The sequence below is a fragment of the Numida meleagris genome, chromosome 1, assembly GCF_002078875.1.
Source record: "Numida meleagris isolate 19003 breed g44 Domestic line chromosome 1, NumMel1.0, whole genome shotgun sequence".
NCBI lineage: Eukaryota > Metazoa > Chordata > Aves > Galliformes > Numididae > Numida > Numida meleagris.
In genome coordinates this window covers 57498801-57520479 of record NC_034409.1, presented here as the reverse complement: position 1 = coordinate 57520479, position 21679 = coordinate 57498801, and the positions used below count along the sequence as shown (strand labels likewise).

The 21679-nt window shown below is 45.3% G+C and overlaps 2 protein-coding genes across 6 annotated transcripts in view; one reads left to right on the top strand and one right to left on the bottom strand.

The window, feature by feature from the left end:
• The window catches only part of RAB19 (RAB19, member RAS oncogene family), a 7689-nt gene extending 7401 nt beyond the window's left edge, over window positions 1–288 (bottom strand). The window contains exon 1 of one of the 2 annotated variants that reach the window (XM_021388152.1): window positions 36–288. The gene's annotated coding sequence lies outside the window, so the exon portion shown is untranslated. Of the gene's footprint in view, window positions 1–22 lie in introns of both variants that reach the window. The other variant, XM_021388159.1, reaches the window with a different exon arrangement.
• Window positions 189–21679, top strand: SLC37A3 (solute carrier family 37 member 3). Of its 4 annotated transcripts, none has more exons than XM_021388102.1 (15): window positions 189–327; window positions 2653–2814; window positions 3454–3568; window positions 5099–5191; window positions 5593–5676; window positions 6804–6949; window positions 7576–7672; window positions 8739–8823; window positions 9877–10058; window positions 12510–12651; window positions 13718–13819; window positions 15364–15411; window positions 16433–16584; window positions 18272–18337; window positions 19188–21679. In XM_021388102.1, the coding sequence occupies exons 2-15, from the start codon at window positions 2714–2716 to the stop codon at window positions 19278–19280; spliced, it is 1506 nt and encodes a 501-aa protein (XP_021243777.1). In that variant the 5' UTR covers window positions 189–327; window positions 2653–2713; the 3' UTR covers window positions 19281–21679. The 4 variants fall into 4 exon arrangements, with proteins under 4 accessions (XP_021243777.1, XP_021243792.1, XP_021243770.1 ...); XM_021388117.1 differs by having other exon boundaries at window positions 194–327; window positions 2657–2814; XM_021388095.1 differs by having other exon boundaries at window positions 267–395.

Sequence of the window (21679 nt, the reverse complement as noted above, 5' to 3'; positions counted from 1 at the left end):
AGAGCCGCCCACCCACACCCACCTGCACGGCTCACCTGCCGGCCAGGTAGCGCCGCTTTGTACCCCGCCCCGCCGCCCTGGGGCCGGCGGGAAATGTAGTCCCGGCCCTTCCTCCTCCTCCTCCTCCGCCCCTCGGCCGGGGCGGTGCTGCACTGCACCCCTCCCCTCCCGTGTCCACCGCACCGCACCGCACCGCGCCGTGCCAGCCGTGAAGCGGTACCCCTGGGAGCCTCCCCGGGGCGGGACTACAAGTCCCGCCGTGCCCACGGGCCGCCCCCGCCGGAAGAGCCGCCCGGGCCGCCACTTCCTGAGCGCCGCGGCGGTGCGGTACGTGGGGCTGCGGGGCCGCGCCCGGGTTCTGCCCGGTGATGAGCGGCAGGGCGGGGAGGATGTCTGTAAGTTCCGCCTGGGGATGTTCGGGTTGAGCGTTAGGAAATGTTTCTTCTCAGAAAGAGTGGCGAGGCACTGGCACAGGCTGCCCAGGGAGGTGGTGCAGTCACCGTCCCTGGAGGTGTTCAGGAACCGTGGGGATGTGGCACTGAGAGACGTGGTCAGTGGGCGTGGTGGGGATGGTTGGACTAGGTGATCTCAGAGGTCTTTTCCAACCTTAATGATTCTGTGAGTCTGTACAAAGACGGTGTCTCTGGGATCGGACCCAGGACTCAGCCCTGCAGAAGCTGGGTGTCATGGGCAAACAGATCTGTGCCTGTGCGTGCCGGCACGAGGTGAGCAGTAAATCTCGTGTTTCGAGCGGTGAGCAGGTTGCACGGAGAAGGAGCTCCTCCCTCAGCGTTACACAAGCTGCGGCGCGTTGCTTTCCTCTGGAGACCTGTGTTATTTGCTGCTGCATGCCGGGGGGAAGGAGCGGCAGAGGGCACCGGCTGAGGGGCTCTGTTTGCCCAGAGAGAAGCCCAGCGGCCTGGCAGTACCTCTGCTGGAGGTCTGGCTGAGGTGGTCAGCACTCGTTGTCACAAGAACAAAACGGAGGGCTTCTTGAGGTGAGAGCTGAGATAATGGCCTTGCAAGTTACTAAAGGGAAGAGCAGAAGGTCTGTGTGAAGTACGGCAGCAGGCAAAAATTTGGATGGGAACGAGCCTGGGTGGTGACTTCTGATTTCCCCAAGAGCTGACAAAGCTGTATGTAAGGTGTATAATTTAATTCCTCCATATGGAAAAAAAAATGGAACCATGTGACATTCATGGACGCTTGCTGAATGTTTCTGGAGACCAAACAGTGGATGTGAGCACAGAGAGGCTGTGGGTGGGTGGTGCGTTTCAGCAGTGGAGACACTGACGTGAAAGACAAGTTGCATTCCAGATTGCCATGCTTAGCTGTCACACCACAAAGTGAAGAGTGTCTCCATCAGCTCATGCACGTGAATTGGTGGATTACGACCAGAGAACTCTGCACAGAGCTGAATGTTGGCTTCAGTGCATTAGAAATGACAGTGACAACGTTGGAATATTGCAAAGTTTGCACAAAGTGGGTCCCATGACTGCTCACGTGGGAACAGAAAGAACAGCACGTGCAAGTTTGTCAGGACGTATTGAACCAATATGAGGCTGAAGGTGACACTTTCCTGGATCGCATCATAGTGATGAGACGTGGGGTCACCGCTATGAGCTGGAGTCAAAACAGCAGTCTATGGAGTGGTGACATGCAAATTCCTCACTGAAGAAGTTCAAGACGCAGCCCTCAGCAGGTAAAGTGATGTGCGCTGTCTTTTGGGATAGGAGAAGGGTGATCCTTCAGGATTTCCTGGAATGCAGACAGACCATCAACTCTGACCACTACATTGTGACACTGACTAAGCTGAAGGCTCGAGCTTCCAGAGTCAGGCCAGAGAAGAAGACAGCCTTTCTCTTGCAGCACAGTAATGTCAGAGGCCATACCAACTTGAAGACTGTGGAGCACATTGCCAATCTTGGCTGGACTGTCCTACCACACCCACTGTATAGTCTTGATTTGTTGCCTTCTGACTTTCATCTCATCAGGCCAGTGGAAGGCAGACCGCGTGGGTAACAATTTCCTAGAAGCAGTACTATTGTAGCAGCTGCGGGTCTGTGGGTCACCTCGGCTGGTGCAGATTTTTATGAGCGTGGCATGCGGGCACTTATTCATCGTTGGTGAAATTGCACAGCTACTAGCGGTGACTGTGTTGAAAAATAGCATTGTTGACAATTTGCTCTATCACATAGTGTCATCGTGCTCTTTGTGTGTGTTGTAGTTTCCAAGGAAATAAATAGGAGGCCTTACTTTTGGAGCGACTTACATATGACGTGTGACTACTCTGTAGTCTACCAAGGATGTAAACGGTGCGCAGTGCTCACTGACATGGCAGCAGCTGCAGTTAGTAGATCCTGGGGAATCTCCTGTGGTGATGGGCACTGAGGAGCTCAAGAAAGAAAAGGGTTGGAGGATGACCATGGGGTGCCTGGAGAATGGCAGCGAAAAAACATTGCTGGGCATGCAGGTTGTCAAGGAATGTACAGCTGACGAGATGAAGAGCAACGTGAACCCAATTGGGAAGGAACAGCATAGAATCGTTCCTGCTAAATTCCAGCTGTTTGGTGAACAGCACTGTATTTTTTTACTTGTATTTTAATTCATATGCTTTCTTCTTTTCTCCCTTCCCACCTTCTTCTGTTTAAGCAAGAAGACAAAATGACCTAAGCACCGACCAGCCTTTGCTGCCAGGGGCAGAAACAGGGCCATGGCTGTGCCTGGAAGCTCGCGGAGACAACCTGCAAACAGAGGCCTGGTTTCCCATTGCACTCACCATCATATAGTTGTGTTCCTGCTGACCTTCTTCAGGTAGGTTGAATGTCTTTCTGCAGAGAGGTGTTCGTTTCGCTGAATTTGGGGAGGTACAGAGCTTGTCTGAAGAAGGAGAGCAAAAGTAGGGAAGTACTCTTAATTTTGGCTCTGAGCCTTAACAACAAAAGCCAATAGTAACAGCTGGTCAGGGAGCCCTGCAGTAGCAAAATGAAGTGTGCTGTGCTCCTGGGTAGTCCAGCCACAAACAGAGCCCACACCAAAGGTGAGACTGACTGTGCCAGGAACTCAGCCCGTGGCAGAAGGGTTGGCCTGGGTGGGGTGTGTGGGGAGGTACGTGCTGAAATGAGACAGGAGGCGCATCTCACGCTTGGAACTCATTTAATGCCTGGTGCAACTGAGGGAATGCTCTCTTGCCTCTGAGGTCCTCTCTTCTCCTGCAAGCCCTGTTTGCAGAGGGTGGATGGGCCTCTGGCACAGAGAGATCTCTGCTTCAGACCTGAAGATCTCCTCAGTTTGTGTCAAAAGCTTTGTCTGTTACACAGCTGACAGCAGCTGGAGAAACATACTGCCTCCAAAGAAACTTTACTTTGCTGTTGTCCTTGGATCCTCACAGCAGTACTGCTATTGATACTGTTGCAAGATTTGGCCAACCTGTGCTTGTGTTTTTTCTGGCAGTTATTCCTTGCTCCATGCTTCCAGAAAGACGTTCAGTAATGTCAAAGTCAGCATTTCAAGCCAGTGGACTCCATCCTGCCTAAATAGCACAACCTTTGAGCTCCGGCCATATGAGGTAACTAGCAGGTGCCAAGAAAGATGGGTAACTTCCAGTATGCTTGGGTTGTAGTGCTGAAGGGGCTCTTCTATTTCTTTCTGTCAGGGTTGCTTCTCTGAACGTGTGAGGGAACTTCAGGTTTCTGAACTGTAGTTTTCTGGATCACTGGCTGATGTTGAACTCTTTCCTAGTGGTTCCCAGAGAGAAATCTGTTAGGAAGTTAGTGTTCTGATGGAGATTGGGACGCCCCGCTGCTGATGTAGCCTGCAGAACAGAGGAGGTGAGGGAGGGGGAAAAAGGGATCCTGCTTTGAAGTGCCAGAGGCAATAAAGGAGAGCAGTGAATGGGGTTACAGTGTTTTAACGTCCTGGCTCTGGCTTTCTGCTGCTGGTGACTCTACCATGATTTTATTAGATCTGTACTTTTCAGTCGTCACAGGCTTGTAACTTGTCTGGGGGTTTTATAATGTATTTAAGCCTAATGACAACAGATCTGATTCTCTTATCTTTCTAAGACACTTAATAGCTTGTGGAACTCCAGGAATCTGTTAAAAGTTGAGATCTACTGCTCTAAGTAGGTGCTGGTGGCTTCGAGTGGCAGCAGATGTTTTTCAAGGGCTTTATTAGTTTTCTTTGACACACGAGTCTTCCACAGAAGCTGTGTTGATTGGCCATATCGAAGTTAAGTCTCTTAAACTAAGGAGATGTATAAGTGGGCTGTCTGTGTAGGAAGTTCCTCTGGAGAGGCAGAGTCAAACTAAAACTGACAGAAGTTGAGTTCGATGCATTTGTAGGCCAGGTTTGGATTGTTTGCTTGTTTTTCTAATGGGGATAAAGTGTGGGGGAAGCGTTGTCCTAATAAACTTTATTCATTCTTCAAGTCATCCTCAAAGCTTGCTTTTTTCCACTGATATCTCTTATGTTAGATTGGGGACAATTGAACCTTTTCCTTTGTTTGATCATACTGAATGTAGGTTAACACAAAAATAAAAGAATTAGCGACTGAAGTTCATTGTGCATAGTTTCTAGCCAGTCTGTTTCTTCCCTGCATTCCTTTTGTGTTCTCTCCTTTCTGTTTCTGATCTGCCATGCCTTATTATGGTTGCTGCCACAAAGACTTTAAGGGAATTATTCATTTAGTGAAGACAGAAAGATATCTACGGGAGAGACACAGCACATAAAACAGAATATGTCTTTATTGTATTATTCATTAAGATAATCATCAGTGTTTGCATGTAAGAGGCTGTCCGACAGTTGTGCACTTGTTAGAAGCTGAGTTTGTTTTCCAGTCACTTGTCTTGATCCGGGTGGAGGTTGCATTTCTCACTTGACTTGCTAGTTTGTCATTTAGAAGTGGAACAAAATGGCACTGGGCATTTTCTGCAGTATGTAACATGCGAATTGTTCTTAATTTGTTAATTAAAGTGTTGGAAGAATAGGAGGTTGCTGGGGCCACATGCTCCTCTGCTTTGGAGTTGGGGTTTGCATCGAAAAGAATGTAATGAGCTGTGCTTCTCCCTGTTTACCTGTTACAATTTTCTCTCTGTAGCTCTGGAACAGCAACCATTTATTTCCAAATGCAGAAGAAGCAACTCTCTTCTTGGGAACATTGGACACTATTTTTTTGTTTTCCTATGCTGTGGTGAGTAAAACTAATGCAACACTGCTGAGCTTTGGTTGAACCTGATGCAGATCATTGCAACTACATTTAGAGCAGAGGGACAGAATCTTCTTGGACTTGCCTAGCACTAATGCAGTAAAAAAGCTTGGTTCAGGAGCAGTTTTCTTCCTTTGGTTCTGTTCGTAGTGGGAGGGGTAGTTGTATCTCTCTAAAAACTCTGTTGAAATTTTTAAAGATAAGAAATTGAATGCACAACTTAGGAAAAGCAGGGATATTTTTGGTAGCAGAAGAAGTGGTTAGAACCAACCTGTAAGTTGATATAGAAACATTTGGGTCAGCTTGCCCCTTCTACTTCACTTTAATTCTTGCAGATCACAGACGCCCATTTGGCAGCTTTACTTGCTGTTGTGTTTTGTTCTCAGGGTCTCTTTGTGAGTGGCATTGTTGGAGACCGCCTGAATTTACGCTGGGTTTTGTCTTTTGGCATGTGTTCGTCTGCTCTGGTGGTAAGTCAGAACATACTGGTGTGATTTAGAAATACCTCTGTTAGAGTATCTGGATAGGGATCTATTTTTGGAGGAGAGACTATTTCTATGTGAACCTTGCCTAGAGCTGTAGCTGTACCTCAGTGGTCTCAGTGCGCTTACTGGATGACTCAGCTCTTCCTGAAATATCTATTTATGGATACTGTGTCAGAAGGAAATTCCTATGTTTGAGGCACTGTCTAGAGACTCGATGAATAGCTTTTGTACAAGATCAGTGTATTTGGACTTTTTGGGGCTGCCTGGTGTTATAACTGTTCTCCGAGCATACGTATGTTGGCATCTGTTTTTTTGCCTGCAAATGCAGCTTTTGCTGCCTTCCTTAAAGGGCGTGCTAACAATACTAAGCATTCATCTGCTTATTTGTAATTGGCAGCAGGGCGTATGTCGGAAATGAATGACTGCAGAAAACAAAAGCATTCTTCAAGTTCGAGCTGCTGCAGATGAGCATGAATCAGTTTTATCTCATTGTGGTTTTCTAGCCACTGAAGCGATGTAAACCGTGTGGAGTGCTTTTGATTTACCCATCGGCTATGAAGCCCACTGTGGGCTGTTGCGTTCTGCCAACACGTGATCACAGGCAGACATGCATCCAGCACGGTGCGTTTATTTTGGCTAGTTTGGATTAGGGCTTGTGGTAATTTGAAACCTGGCTGTAATTATTGATGTTCATTTTTGCGAAGATAAAGAGCTACTGGAGGTTTCGTGTTTACATAGAGACCTGTGGTTTCAGATGTCAGTACAGTAACAAATCAAGAGGCCGCTGGGTTGTTAGCATTGTTACTAACAGTATTTGTCTCTTTCTTTGGCTCTGACTGAGTTGTTTACAAAAATAAGTCTTTTGGAGTGGAAGTGCCAAAAAGATGCGTTTGTCTCCTGGGTTGTTTGGGCTCCAGAGCTGGTGCTGTGGTGGCTCAGCAGAGGGTGCTGTTAGCTCTGAGCCATTGCTCAAACAACACCACGCCTGCCTCTGGCCTGGGCTCTGCCGGGGACCTTCTCCGTGAAATACTTTTACTTCTCACTCTCAGCTTCCAAGAGTAGCCTCGTGGTTTCTTTTCTGTTGCATTATTATCTCTTACTGTTATTCCTAGGTATTCTTCTTCGGCACACTCACAGAGTGGTTGCGTTTCTACAACAAGTGGTTCTACTGCTGTCTCTGGGTTGTGAATGGCTTGCTACAGTCCACTGGTTGGCCCTGTGTGGTTGCTGTCATGGGCAATTGGTTTGGAAAAGCTGGGTAAGCTGAGATTTCTGCAGTGACTCACTTCTCTGACCTGCTGAGTAGCTGGCTGAGCTGGAAGCCTCAAACCAAAAAGGCACAACATTTGTTTGCCAACTTTTTGGTCAGAATTAAAGTTGTGTGGGATGCCTTACTTGTTCCTGTTATCTATTCTGGAGCCATGGAACAGTTTGGTATGAACACATTTGCATGTGCTAAAGACACAAGGGCAAACTTGAAAATGTTTATAGTGCAGAGTGGCTAAATTCAATTTGTCTTGCCACTGGATTACCTGGTTCTGACCACTTATCACTAAAGAGTTCAAGTGGAGAATGGCTTATCTGAGTGTTGAGTCTGTCACTGGGGGATGCTGTTGATGAGCTACTGTCATAGCTTGTAAGCCAGTTTATCTCTGCTGTAATACAGGTGTTTCAGGACAAAACATTTCTTGCTTATTTATTTGGTGCCCCAAGTTGCTTTGTGTTTTTGGCTCTAAGAGACCTTTGATTCTCTTTGGAGTGGGCTGGGAGAATGTTGTAACTTTATAAGTAAATTGAAGTTCATTCTAATGTTATCTGTCTGTCTTGCTCCTAATATCACCTCTCCCTGTGTCCTCCTCTCCAAATTCTCTTCCATTTCTGCAGTAGAGGTTTTGTGTTTGGACTCTGGAGTGCCTGTGCGTCTGTGGGAAATATCCTTGGGGCGTTCCTTGCCTCCTGCGTTCTCAAGTATGGCTACGAGGTAGGTATTGCTGTCTGGCTTCTAGCTGGGGCTGCATGTCCGACTGGGTTATGCAGAGGTTAGTTTCTTGTCTTGAAAAATAGTAGAAATATTTTTCTTCTTATCTGAATGTTCAGTTTCATCTTATGTAATTCTATGGTAGGAAGCAAGGGGCAGAACAGAAGGCTTATTCCCTTCCTGACCCTTCAGACTTGGGAGGAATGAACTTGAGACTTCTTGGCAACGTGGTTGATGTTTTGGGAGAGCCTTAATGCAGTAGTGTATTCTCTTCTGATTTGAGTGGCTTAAAATGCTCTTTAAATAATCATGTCCATCACAGGCTCTCACTAAAGTGAGTTCATTGCTGCTGAGTAGCTGACAGATACAGAGATACAGCTTCTTGCCTGGAAGAGGCCAGGCCTGCTTTATATTACTGTAATACATCAGGCAGGCAATTAAACACAGGGAACCACGGCACGCTGGGGCGCATGATGTGCACAGACAGACAAACAGGGCTGAGCTTGTTCAGGATGGAGAAGAGGAATGTTATTGGGCACCGAATAGTGGCCTTTCAAGGTTTGTATGTAGATCGATGAGAAATCAGGGTCAGATTCTTTTCTGGATTGCCCAGTAAGTGAGCAAATAACAGTGGCTATAAAGTGAATCAGGGAAGGTGTCGACTGGAATTTGGAAAAACATTTCACTGTGAAATCAGTTAAGCACTGGAACAAGGTCCCTGAGCCTGGAGAGTCTGCCTTTGGAGGATTTCAAGACCTGATTGAACAGACTCTCCTGAGCACGCTGGTCTGAATTCAGTTTATTAATTTGCCACTGCTTTAAGTAGTGCTTTCCAGTGTAGCTGGATCTGCGATTGTGTTGGGTGAGCTCCTTCCTCCGTCACCTAGATAGAACCAAGTCTGTTCAGGAGATGCAGAGGTCACTTGTTTCCATGTTTTATGGATGTAGTCTGAGTTGTAGCTGTATTTACTCTCTGACAGGGTCAGGATGTAGAGAGATCCTCACTGATCAAAGAAGCCCAAGTGACTGAAAGCCTTTTAAAAATAATATATATTTTATTTATCTTCAGTATGCCTTCTTGGTGACTGCCTCAGTCCAGTTTGCCGGAGGAGTTATCGTCTTCTGTGGGCTCCTGACTTCACCAAAGGAAGTGGGTAAGTAGAAAAAAGGCTATAGTATTTCAGTCCTTTCATGGAAAGCAGATTTGCAGCTTTCCATGTAGTACTAAAATCTCTGCTTGTTCTGACAGCAGTAATCTTCAGGATTCTTACAAAATGGCATTGCACTTTAATATGGAAAATGCTCTTACCAAAAATCATGCTAAATGCCGTTGTGCATCGTCTGTATGGAGACTTGATATTTTTTAAAACCAAAATAAAGCAGCCTACCTCTAATCCTTCCGTTAGGATATGCCTAATTCGGAGTTTTCCTTCACCTGGGAAACCAATAGTTTTTTAAGAAACAGTAAGCAAACTGTTAATGGGCTACTGTATGGAAAAGAACTATGGCAAGCCTTAGCTGTGTAGAAAGAAGAGAAAATTCTTTTGGTGTGCAGGTTTCCGGCAGTCAGTTAAACAGCTCTCAGGCAGGATATGGTCCTTCTCTGAGAAGATGGTAGGCAAGCTAAAGTATAACTGGAAAACAAAAGACTCTTCAGGCTTTGACAGGGACATGGAGGAAGTTTCCCAGGTGCCTGCAAAGCCTATAAAGTCAGTAGCACTAAAAGAGTCTTCATAAAAGTGTTCAGCAGCCCAGAAAGCTCAGAGCAGTTCCTAAGCCTTCCACTCCAGAGGAAGCATTAACAGGCAGCAGCTGTCTGAGTAGGTAGTGGTTCACTCAGCCTCCATGCACTGTGGAGGTGGTAACCAGGAGCTGGGTTCAAGGATCCCATCCACTGAGTAAGGGGGGAAATGCGCTCATTTGTTGTGCTTTCAAACTAATGGCCAGACACTCAGAGCAGACAAAGCCAACACCAGGATCAGACAGAATGCTTTCAAGAGCGCTAGAAGACAAAGGATAGAACCTGTCGACTCTGCAGGACACCATCTAGAAATGTTTCTAAGCCAAAGGAGGATGGAGGTATGGGAGAGCAAGGGAACTTCTCAACGGGAGAACTGCTCAAAAGAAGCGAGTGTGGCGTTAGACTGGGGAGAGGGTGAACAGTCTGTGGTCCGTTGTTCCTGCTGCATATCCCTTGTATAACTTAGGCCTTCCTGAGCTTGGAGCAGACGAAGAAGGCAGTGTCGAGGAAGATGCCAACAGACCTTTAATGGGCGATGATGATGCAGATGACGATGAAGGCAATTACTCTATTCAAGCAGCTGATACTGACAGCCAGCCAAAGGCCATTGGCTTTTTCCAGGCTTGTTGTCTTCCAGGTGTAGTACTGGTGAGAACACAGATTCTCGAGTGGGATCTGATTTCTTATTTTTTAAATATAAATGTGACTTTTTCTGTTGCCTGCACTTATTGAAGTGATTGTTAATGTACTGACTGTGTGTTTCAATTACCAACGTTTGACGACTTATCCTGTTAAAACCTTGGGACTGGGGCAGTTATCTCTGTGTGCATGCATTGTAATACTGTCTTGGCATGAGGTTGCATGTTGCTGTTCCCATTGGACTCCTGCTTCATTTAGAGCGCGTGGTGAGCCAACGAGGGCCGTAGAGATCCTGCTCTTTTTGCTGGTTAATTTAGAAGGGAGGCAGTGAGTCAAGCTACCTTTCTTGCTGAGGAAGCTGGACTACTCTGAGAAGCTGAATTCTTCCTGCTAGCAGAGCATCACACTAGACTCTGTGGCACTGATATTCGGGTGTGCTTTTTTTAGTTGCTTTAGAACAGAAGGCTGGCCTGAAAAAGCCTTAGTCAATGTGATGGTGATGTAATGAGCCAAAGTAGTTATTTTTAAAAAGATAACTGGAAACAAGGCATGGTGATGCAATTTCCTCATGTCCTCATCCTGTCCCCTGTGTGAAAACTTGTACTTCTGCATCAGCAGTATTGCCCAATTCATGGATTTGATCCAGTTGAAAAAATTAATCAGCCACTGAAAAGTAATGTTAATTTTCTGTGCAAGTGGACTCTGTGCCCCCTGAATACTAGAGTCAGTACACTGAAGGAGGTGGGGTGACTGACTCAGTAATAAGTGTGAACCATTTGGATTTGATCACGAAGTAGAACTACTGGATGGGTGATATTGTCAGGTACTCTTAAGGGGCTAAGCAGTTGGCTGTTGTGATTAAGGCAGCATAAGATCTAGGAGAGGATGGGTGTCAGTGTTTATATAGCCACAGTTCCATTGGTAAGACCTTGACTGAGGGGTGGCAAAAGAAAATGTAGTCATCCTGAGTTCTTGCTTAATATGGCTAAATGCCATATAAACTCTGGCTTGGTTTTGGTGGTGCTAAGAATTGAGTGGTAGAAAAAGAACCTTCATTTCTTAGCAGTGTTGGAGGCTGCCTTGATCAGCATGACTTTTTTTCCTTGACCGGCACATAAGGAGGTGCTCTACAACTGATGTTGCTGTTTCTGTGCTTGGGATTTTGGGAGCATGTTCTGTGTGTTAACCTAGCAACGTGAACACCCTGAGTCTGAGTTTTATCTTATGTCAGAGTTCTTTGTCAAATCAGTGAGTGAGAAACCAAATACTTAGAGAACCTCCAATGATCTGTTAAAATCCTGCAAAGATTTATTTTATTTTTCTGTAGTTCCTTTCTTCTCCTGCTGAGTCATATGCTTGGAAGAGTTTTAGTAAAGACACTTTTCCCTTGGACCTTCAGAAATTCAGTGTTGAATTGGTCAGACAACCTGGTTGACAGCTTCTAAGCATGTTGTAATAAATACCTTTGTGCAGTGCAGTTCTTCACAGTCAGAGGCAGGAGAGCTCTGACATCGCTGTGTCTTACGTATGTGGTGAAAGTTGGGTGTTACAAAGACAGCTGATAATGTTCATGTATTAAAAGAATTTCAGAAGAGCTGATTTTGTGTCAGAATAATCTGCTTTTTAAAATTCAAGCGCGTACATTCTCAAAAGCTGCGATCCTAGCAGGTAATTTTTTTCACCTTCATCCTCATTTACCTCTTCAAGTGTGGATCCCTTGAAGTGCTGTGTCAGTGTTTATCAGGAGGGGTTACAGAAATAGTGTGCCTCATCCTGCCGCATGCTGGGCCAGCAATCCCAGAGAAGGATCCTTTGCCACATAGGAAAGATCTATGGAAGGAATTTCCTGTTGGCTAAGGACAAGTTGAGCTCAGCAGCCCAAAGCAGGAGGTTGTCTCAGCTGCTGCGCGTGGAGGCTTAGCTTTGGCCAAACCTTTCCTGGAATAAACCTGTCCTGGCATATGAACCTGGCGGCTCTGAATGAAACTTTCTCTGTCCTGGCGCTGTAGGCAGGTGAGCCTTCTGAACAACAAAAAGTAGCACAGAGGAACTACTTCACATAATTTTGCTCAGCATATTGTGCAGATGACTAAATTTCAAGCTTGTTTCTTGTCATATGGTTAACTCCCTTCTCCTTAGAAGGTGAATTAAATTTCTCTTCTTTTTTTTTTTTTTTTTTTTTTTGAAGCCTTGTGTCAGTTCCTCTCAAGATTGCACTGGCAGTATTTTAACCCGTTGCATTTAGTGAAAAGAAAATAACCTTCTTGACAGTGATTTTTGTATTCCCGGGTTCCCTTTGATGTTCAGCATTAAGCTTTCATGATGCTGCCTTCTTATATGAAATGCAGAAGCACTTCCCCCTGAAAGCTTCAGCTTAGTACAGAGCTTTATGGGAAGAAGCAGGAATGCTTTTTACTTTTCTCAAGTGCTAACTGCTTTCTGGTCCACTCTTTGTTCCAGTATTCTTTGGCCTATGCCTGTCTGAAGCTGGTGAATTACTCATTCTTCTTCTGGCTGCCTTTCTACCTCAGCAACAACTTTGGATGGAAAGAAGCAGAAGCTGACCAGCTTTCCATCTGGTATGATGTGGGAGGAATCATAGGTGAGTGAGCAAGGGAGTGGTGACATCTGCAACTGCCCTGCTAGCATTTGAAAGTGAAAGACGGCAAATGCAGCTCGGAGCAATCATGTTCATTGCAATCTAGCTGTTTGCTGTATATATAAATACCTTCCTATGTATGTCTGTGCTTGGCCATTTTCTAAAATGCAGAGTATATTAGTCCCCCAGATAGTTCACATATGATTTAGAGGATGCTATCGTGTTCTTAGACACTACCCCCAGCAGGCATTTTTCTTTACTTGCTAGGACTTCCTGAAAAGTGCCATGTACAAACAACAGCATCCCAACTGCTCGCTGCTTCCTTTCTGACAGGTACCCTCAAGGGAGAGGTGAGGTCTGGGCTGTGAAGTGCTGTACTTCTGTCCTGTATTTATAAGAACAGACTCAGCACAGAGCTCAGTAGAGCAGGCACAGCTCTGTTATCTTCAGTGAAATAAAATGGAGTGGCATTTTTTTCTGCTGGCTGCAAAATCTGCCTCTAGTCCTCCAGAATAAAGAACATACTGTCTATGTGATTAGGCTTCCACACTCCCGTGTTCAATTTCTTGCTTTATTACCTAGTCCAGTTAGCTTTCCTAGAGCATACGTCCTAGTTTGGGTCTTTTCAGTGTCAGTTTTTCTGCCTCTGCGGCCTTCTCTAAATTAGGCTTTCTCAGACACTGTAGTTCTTACCAGAGGAGCAGTTCCTATGGAGGTAGCGGTGATGCATAAGGTGATTTGTGTCAGCTATCAACATTTGTTGCAATTAGCTGCACCTACCCTAAGCAGGTGAGACAGCAGGGAGCGTGAGCCCCCTGAGTGCTTAATGCTTTCCCTGTGAAAAAGAACTGCCTTTTCCTGCCCTTTCTGTTAAGGGAACCAGCCACAACGTTAAGCTTGTGTACTGTTGTCTCTGTGTCTGAGGTGTAAAGGCAGGAGACGTCGCTTTTGGGATTATAGAGAAAATACGCATTAATCAGAGGGCAAGAGACCTCTGCATTCAGTGAAACGGCTTGGTTTTGTTCAAGTGTTAGCATCCTAAGCCTGATGATGATTTATTCTTTTTCAGGTGGAACTATCCAGGGCTTGATTTCTGATGTGCTACAGAAGAGAGCCCCAGTGCTAGCACTTAGCCTGCTCTGTGCTGTAGGCTCTCTCTTTGGATACAGCCGTGAGTATGATTTTTTTGCATAGTGATCAGACGTTCATTTGGTGTTTCTTAGAGAAAGCCAGAGTACAGCCTGTTCTAATTACAGTTTCTGGTCTTGAAGCTGCTCCTGAGCCAGGATGGTGGTGCCTTTTGGTGTATTTTAGATCATGTGTGGCACTGCACAGGAAGAAATCAGTTATCTGATTAAGGAGATGGAAAAGAATTTTCTGAGTGGTCGGATTTCCCTACGCTGACAAGTTGTGGTACTAATCCCTCTCTAGTGTCAGTGAGATTTCTGGCACTGTCGCTGTATCAAAACCACAACTGGCAGAGCAGGAAATGTAAGGCATGTCTGTGTAGTAAGAGGAAAGAGAATCTGGGGAAGATCTGTGCTGAAGAATATATATGTACAACAAAGAGGCAGAAGCTCTTAGGCTTTACCTCTTACTCTTCTGAAAGTGGTAAAATCAAAGAGTTCCTGCCTCCTTTATAGTAGATCTGTCTCTTGGTGGCTGGCTATTAGAAAAACTCTGTCAGGAAAATTGATATAGACAGAAACATCTATGAAGCTCTTCAAAGAGCATCAGGTTTGTACACTGAGATGTATTCTTCAGTGGTTCCAGAGTGCTTTGACTCACTTTTATGTCATTTCATTCCTCTGTATTTTCCTTTAAAATGACGTGGCATTACAGGCTAGCTATTATGGAGCACTTTGAGATCTGTGGACAAAAATCACTGCCAGAGCTGTACATGACCTGTAAAGTGTACCTTTTCAGAGGCATGCTGGCTTGCTCAAATCGTCTCAATTTAAAGTCAGTGAGGTATAACCATTAGATAGCAAAGACTGGGTTTAGTGGAGTTCGGTGAAGTTTTGCCAGAACTTTTGCTACCTCGTTACTGTCAAAAGTGAGTCAGAAGCAAATACAATATTATTGTTGATGAAGTTTGAAGCTTGTACTAGATAGCAGAGCAGCCAGAGGTCAAGTTGTCTGGTGCTCAACTCAAAAAGTACAGCTGAGCAAGATATGCAGAAGACTCAGACATGCAACACAAAGTTACTGCAGTCATAATTACCTCCAAATCAAATCTCTGCATTTTAAACAAGATTTTGGAAACTGCAACATGTGTGGAAGAGGTTGTTTAAATGCAGAAGGAAATACCTGATGTTGGGAGAGTTTGAATCTAACTTCTGCAAAAAGACAGAGGGATAATTCTCTTATTGAGGAGCATCAAGGAGAGTCCTCTGTCCTCTGACACAAGCAAGCTCTGTGTCATGGAAAAAAGGCACAACAAGGCCTGGAACCCAGAACCAGGCAAACCTAATAGGGAAATAGGGGACAAGCTTGTCAAGTGCTGTCAGGGAACTTCTGGACCTTCTGTCTATAGCTGTGTTTGCTGCAAAACTAACCTCTGTGGAAGAGTGGTCGTGTAGAAGCTACTGTTAATTTGTAGATAGTTGAAGAGGTGGTTCAAACTGGTTATTTGCATACTTCTTTCTGTGCCTAAATAAATGACGTTCTCAAGTTCATTTGTTTTACTTAGACTTACCATTCTTTCTCCTGCAGGTTCTCCTAATAGCAAACCTATCAATGCTGTGATCATGGCAATTACAGGTATGGTCTAAAATGCCGCTGTTATGCCAATAGACATTTTTATACGTATATAATGTATGTATATATACACTGTAGAAAAATCAGACTTAGATTGTGGTAATGCATTTGTGTGTGCTGTCATCTCTGCTAGCTTTGCAGAAAGAGTAAAAGTATGAGGCCCAAATTATGTTACTTTTTGAATATACCTGTAGAAAAATTTTCTAACAGAGGGAAGTATGGAATATATACTACATAGAAGAATGGCTTGCAAATATAGGGGTCTGCCTTGGCTCGGTATGATGGAGGTGGATTTCTACCAAAATATCTGGCACTGAACTGATGTCTGGGGCATAGACACATGCTACTTGCTGCTATCTGCGCTGCGGGAGCAATAGTCTGTAGCAGAGAAGTAGATATATGTATATACGAAGTTGTGAGCTGCAACTCAGGTTTGAGGGTGTTTGTCAGGGCCCTGAATGCCCTGTGTTCTGTGAAGGGGCACGAGCTTTTTGTGCTGCCAGATGTATGATGTTGTGTTATGGAATTAAGATCAGCCTGCGTGAATAGAGCCTTTCTTTTCAAACACTCCTACTTCAGAACTTGCTGTCCTGTGGAGTTTTTGTCTTCCATCTCACCACCAACCCTTGGAAAACAAGGCTGTGGCATGGGGGGCATATCTGTGTGTGCTTCATGTTGAGGGTTTGTGTATGCACACTGTTAAACAGTAGCTTTTTGTATTCAATCTGATGCATCCCAGCTCCTTGCAGTGGGCCGCATCTGATTACCTAGCTTGTGCTGTTGAATGAAGATGTGCTTGCTGGCAATTTGTGTGTGCATACTGCAGATCTGTGAGGTGTGTCAGGACTGTATTCCTCAGCTGTGAGGGTCAGCTTCAACCTGCAGTTAGTCTGTGATCGCTGGTCCTAGGCTGAATCCTTCTCCCGAGCTGCGCCTGTTGGAATCTGTGTTTTGAAAATGTTCTGCTGAGAATCTGTCCCCTTGCTTGTCTTGCATCGAGGCTGTTTTCTTGACCTTGTTTCAGGATTTTTCATCGGAGGCCCTTCTAACATGATCAGTTCTGCAATTTCTGCTGACCTGGGGCGCCAGGACTTGGTGAGAGGCAGCAGCGAGGCTCTGGCAACGGTCACAGGGATTGTGGACGGAACTGGCAGCATTGGCGCTGCGGTGGGCCAGGTGAGGCTGCAAAGGAAAACGAGCACGGGAAAGGAGACGAAAGGTCTGTTGTTGTTACAGATGCTAGCTCACTCCACTGTTGCATGGAGTGAGGGGGTGTATGTGTGTATGTGTGGTATTTATTTAACAAACAACCGTGGCGGTGTGTTTTATGATCCAGCAGAAGAAGTTTAACTAAGAACTAAACTAAGTATTTCTAGCCCTATCGTTAGAGCAGTTTCTTAAATCCAGTGGGTCTGAGACATTCATGTCCTGAACTGGAAAAAGCAAGAAAAGGTCAGCTTCACAAAGAGGGTGAATAAAATGTTCTGCAATTTGTGAGGGATTTTTTGCTCAAAGGAAACAGCAAAATCTTTGCTTACAGACAACTTTACCTACAGGACTGAGTAAAATTAGAATACCCATTATGAATGTTACAGTGTTTACAAAGCGATTTCCGTTTTGCTCTTATTTGTGGTTCCCCTTTTTATTTGTGGATGCCTCTTACGCCCCGTAAATCTGGCACCACTTACTTTGATAGTCCTTACAGTATGATGAAGTGCAGACTGCTGCAGAAGAGGAAGCAGACAGCGTGCTCACTGGGGGCGTTTTTACTTCTCAAATACAAGCGTTAACTTTGTGGGAGAACACAGTGGTGCTTTGGGATGGGCGGGCACGGCAGAAGGATCGGAGCCAGTTCTATTCCAGGCATTCTGTAGTGCTGGTGCAGTACCAATGGCTTAGGCAAGGCGTACAAGTTTCTTTTCTCTGAGGGGATTTGGATTTGTGCTTGTCATTTATTGCCCGATAAATACAACTGTCTCATAGGAGTGACGCCACTTAGCTCCATTAAGCATGGAAAATTACAAGAGCCTTGTGGACATATTAAAGTGCACTCTTGCACTCAGTTTTCTTACTATGTTGTCTTCAGTGTTCCTGTCTTCCCCCATGCATACCATTGAAACTTAGGTCGTCATAAAAATTGGGTCTTCAGTTCCGAAAAATTCCACTTGCCTCCCATTCTAACATGGCATTTATTTCAGCAGAGACAAGCATGATGTCATTCTGGGGGTGTGTGAGTAACAGCAAATGCACAATGAATGTGTTAGAAATTCAGATCCTGCTTTGTGCTAATACACCCAGTGGTGAAGAAGGGAAGCCCTTGTGCAGCAATTGAGTATAAATCTGCTAATAGGGAATACATTTTCTTTTACAGACTGTATAGTCCCATAGAAGAAGGATGCAGTGCAGAACAGACTGCAGTCTCAAGTGTCTCGCCTGTGATGAAGGGTTAAGTAGTTAGTAGTTGCACAGCTCTTAAAAATGTGTCCTGTCTAATTCATAAGCCATTCTAGAGCTTTTAGCTCTTCTGAGAGTACTTACATCCACTTATGTCCTGGTGTTCTGCGCAAAAACCCTGTATTCAGCGCAGTCAATTTGTCACCCTTGAAGCTGTAGTTCAGTTCTGTCTCTGCGCTGCTGTGAGTTACTGTAAAGCTTCAGGGTGATGTCTCTGCTTTGCTGAGACGGGATTTTACACAGAAAGGCTGCTGTCCTGAGTCATCTACCCTGACAGGAAAAGATCAGCTGGAAGGTTTTGTGATCAGCTCTTTATGGCGTGTTAACAGCCCACATGTTCTGAAAGAGCGATGTCTGAAAGCCATGCTTATCTTCCCGGTTTGAATCATTTTCTCCTCTTCTGTTTCAGTATCTAGTGTCTCTGATCCAAGAGAACCTGGGATGGATGTGGGTTTTCTATTTCTTTATTCTAATGGTAAGAAATCCCCCCCTTTTTTATTCTTTTGTCAAGTTCAGTTTGCGATGGAAAGTTTTTCTGAGAACCAAAACGTGGTGACCTAGGCATGCAGTCTACTTCTGTAGTAGCTGCAAGCTGTGATGCAGTTATCAGAGTGGTCTGTGGTGTGTCTTTGCCTCAGGCTGTGTAAATCAACTAGGTTCATTCTGGATCCTTTAAAGTCACGTTGCTCAACAGGAATGGGGGTTTTGGCAGTCATACAAAAATACTTACTTAAAAATACCTGTATGCGTTTCCCAAAGTTCATTCTGCCTGCCTGACTTCCAAGGCAGGACGTTTTCCTCATTCATCTCCACGTTACGTCATTCTTAATGTTTTCAGAGAGCTGCTTGTCTGCTTGTTTGTCAGCCCATGAAGGTTAGTAGAACGAGCGAGGAGGGTCTCGAAACTAAAATTAAAATGCCTTGTCCTGATACAGCACTGGGAGAGGGGGCAGTTCAAGCCCTGATCTCCTCATCATTACCGCAGTGTTGAACACTGTTCATTTCACCTGTTCTTCCCTACTGGAAGTGGCAGGAATTGTCTCTGCATCTTTGCTGACAATGGAATTGGATTGGTAACTAGCAGAGATGGCTGGGAGGAAGGCTACTGAGGAGGTGAAGAGCTCAGCTTCTTCCCGGAATGAAAATCACGATAGCTGAAGTCATAGCAGCCTCTTTGCAAGCTCAGGCATTTTGACCGCTGTGCATCTTGTTGCAGCTTTTAGCCCGAATCTTCCAGTGGAGCCCTTGAGCGCTCTCTGGAGTGCAAGATGGCTGCAGCTATTGTTGCCCTGTGCTGATTGTCCTGGATATGCTTCTTTCCGCAGACGAGTTCAACAATCCTGTTCATTTCACCATTAATAGTGAGGGAGATCAGATTGCTTCTGCACGAGCGGCGCCTGCGGACGCTGGCTGAGTGACTTCTGCTTTCCTCCAGAAGGACTGTTGTCTGGACCTGACGGCTGGGACACTAATCAGACCCCTGGGTGACTTGTTGGTTACATCTTCCAGGTTTGGACTAATTCAGAATGGTTCTGCGAGCTGCGATTCACCGGCCTTTGCGAGCTCAGTATCGCAATACCAAATACCAGTCCTGAGACCATCCGCATCGTGGAGCTGCCGCTCGAAGCTGGGCAATCCACAGGGCTGGTGGGTTGTCCCAGCTGACCAGGCTTCTCCATGTCAGCAGTCATATCAGGGTCTGCTGTTGGGTGCTCTCACTGCTATTCCCTCACTTATTTATTTCTGGATGTCCTGACTACAGGCCAGGTGTTTAAAACTGACATTAGAGAGGCTGTCTTGCGATGAGTTTTGATGCTTTGTTGTGCCGGTGAAAGCATACAGTGCATTTCATTGGTAGTCTCAATTTACAATCACTGTAGCTTTTAGAAAGGGCAAAAATATTTGGAATTTGTGCTGTCCATTTGTTTCAAAAATCCTGTTGCTAAATCTCTGCACAGATGGACATCTGCTGTCCTGGCTAATAACTGTCTCATATTCCAGTAGATTTGCATGGAGAGGTTAACTCCATTTTATTTTTATTTTTTAGCATTTTTTATTAATAATATTACTACTAATCTCTGGGAAATGAGATTTTGTTTTTTAAATATTTAAGCAGACAAATAGCGTGCAATATTTAGATAATATTTTACAGTGATCTCTGAGAAAAAGCCTTAACAGATCCTTTGCCTCTAAAGGAACTTTGAACGGCTTTGGGGATCAGCAATGGGACACAAATACTTTCACTACCAGATCGTGTTTTGTATTTTGATCAATACTGACCAAAACGGGATTGCCTGCTGCCCCTCTGAAGGAAGCGAGCGTCGCTGATTCCGTCCTCTTGGGGCAACTGCGTTCAACTCCAGCAAGGGATAAATGGGATGAATTTAAGGGACCTGGCTGCTCTTAGACAAGGGCTTCCAGACGGGGACTGAAGCATCCTCATGGAGCAGTACCAAGAAGCAAATGCTGCTGTCTCCCCTGTGCTCCCCTCACTATGGCTGCGTAGGGGGCCTTATGCTCTAGGGTTCTGAAGTTGAGTAGTCCATTGGAATACAGATGCAAGCGAGCTCCAAAATCATGTGACTGCTCTTAGGATGGGAGTATTTAAGCATTTTACAGTACTGCAGCCAGCAGGATGGCTGACTGACACCTCTGACATCTGATGGTGATGTTCATAGGATCACTGAATAAGTTCTCACCAAATTGTCTTCTGCTTTTGCCTGGGGATGTTTGTGTGATAGATACGTGTTAACCAGCAGAACTTTGATCAAACACTCAAAATAACTGCACGGTGATGCCTGGTGGGGGCTGGGGGCAGGAAAATTCTTGAAACTGGGGATCTGAAACTGTTTTTAATGGGAAAATTGCCTTTTTAACATGTATGGTGATTTGTTTTTGTTTTTTTTTTTTTTAATTTATGAATGTCAATTTTTAATCATGCGATGATTGTAACGAGCGGAATGTGATTAGTGCCTTATGGTTTTACTGTATGGAACGGTTGCTTGGTGATCGCTGCTCCTGTAGCGACGGCTCTGGGCACAGCTTTCCTTACGCGGAAGCTCGGCTACTTCATTTTTATACTTCTTTTTTAAGTCTTTTTCTTTCCTGGTGGAGGTGATTGTTGCCTTTTTTGCTAATCCTCAAAAGGTGTCAGTGCTTGGGAAAATGATACCATTAATCCGACGGGGGACCTGAAATCCTGTTCTTGTCTCTTCTCATTCCCATTGCAATTTTGCCTGTATATAATTGGAGCAGGGGACTGAGAATCTATCATCAGGCTCTCAGAATTATGCCCTGGGGTTGCTGTTCACGTCCAAGCTACTCATTAGCCCCTGTACAAATAGAATCAAAACTCCCTGAAACCGAGTTCCAAAATTGATGGCGGCACCATTTGCCCCAGCCGTCCTGTCTGAGACGCTTGGTTTCAAATTCCAGCCTGGATGGGCTCTCTGGCCGCTGCCCGGGCGTGAAATAAGCTGTGATGAAAGGTGGGGTGGGAAGGGGACGTCGCCGGGGGCGGGGGGTGGCAGGCCCCTGGAACAAATGGTTTCCTGTAAACAGCTCTGTCCCCTCTCCAGAAGTGTCAGAAGTGCTGTGAGCAAGCACAAGCTGCCCCGCAGCTCGCGTGTACGTGCGGTGCTGCTCTGAGGCCCTGCCCTTAGCAAGGCGTTCCCGCGTCTTCAGGATTTTTGTTGTAGCTGGCGTCCTGCTTTGGTGTTCTGTGTATTTCTTCAAGGTGCTCAGATGGAGAAAAGTTTTCCATCTGATAACGCCCGAACCGATCTCACCCCAATAAACTTGCTTTGACTTGAGCTGG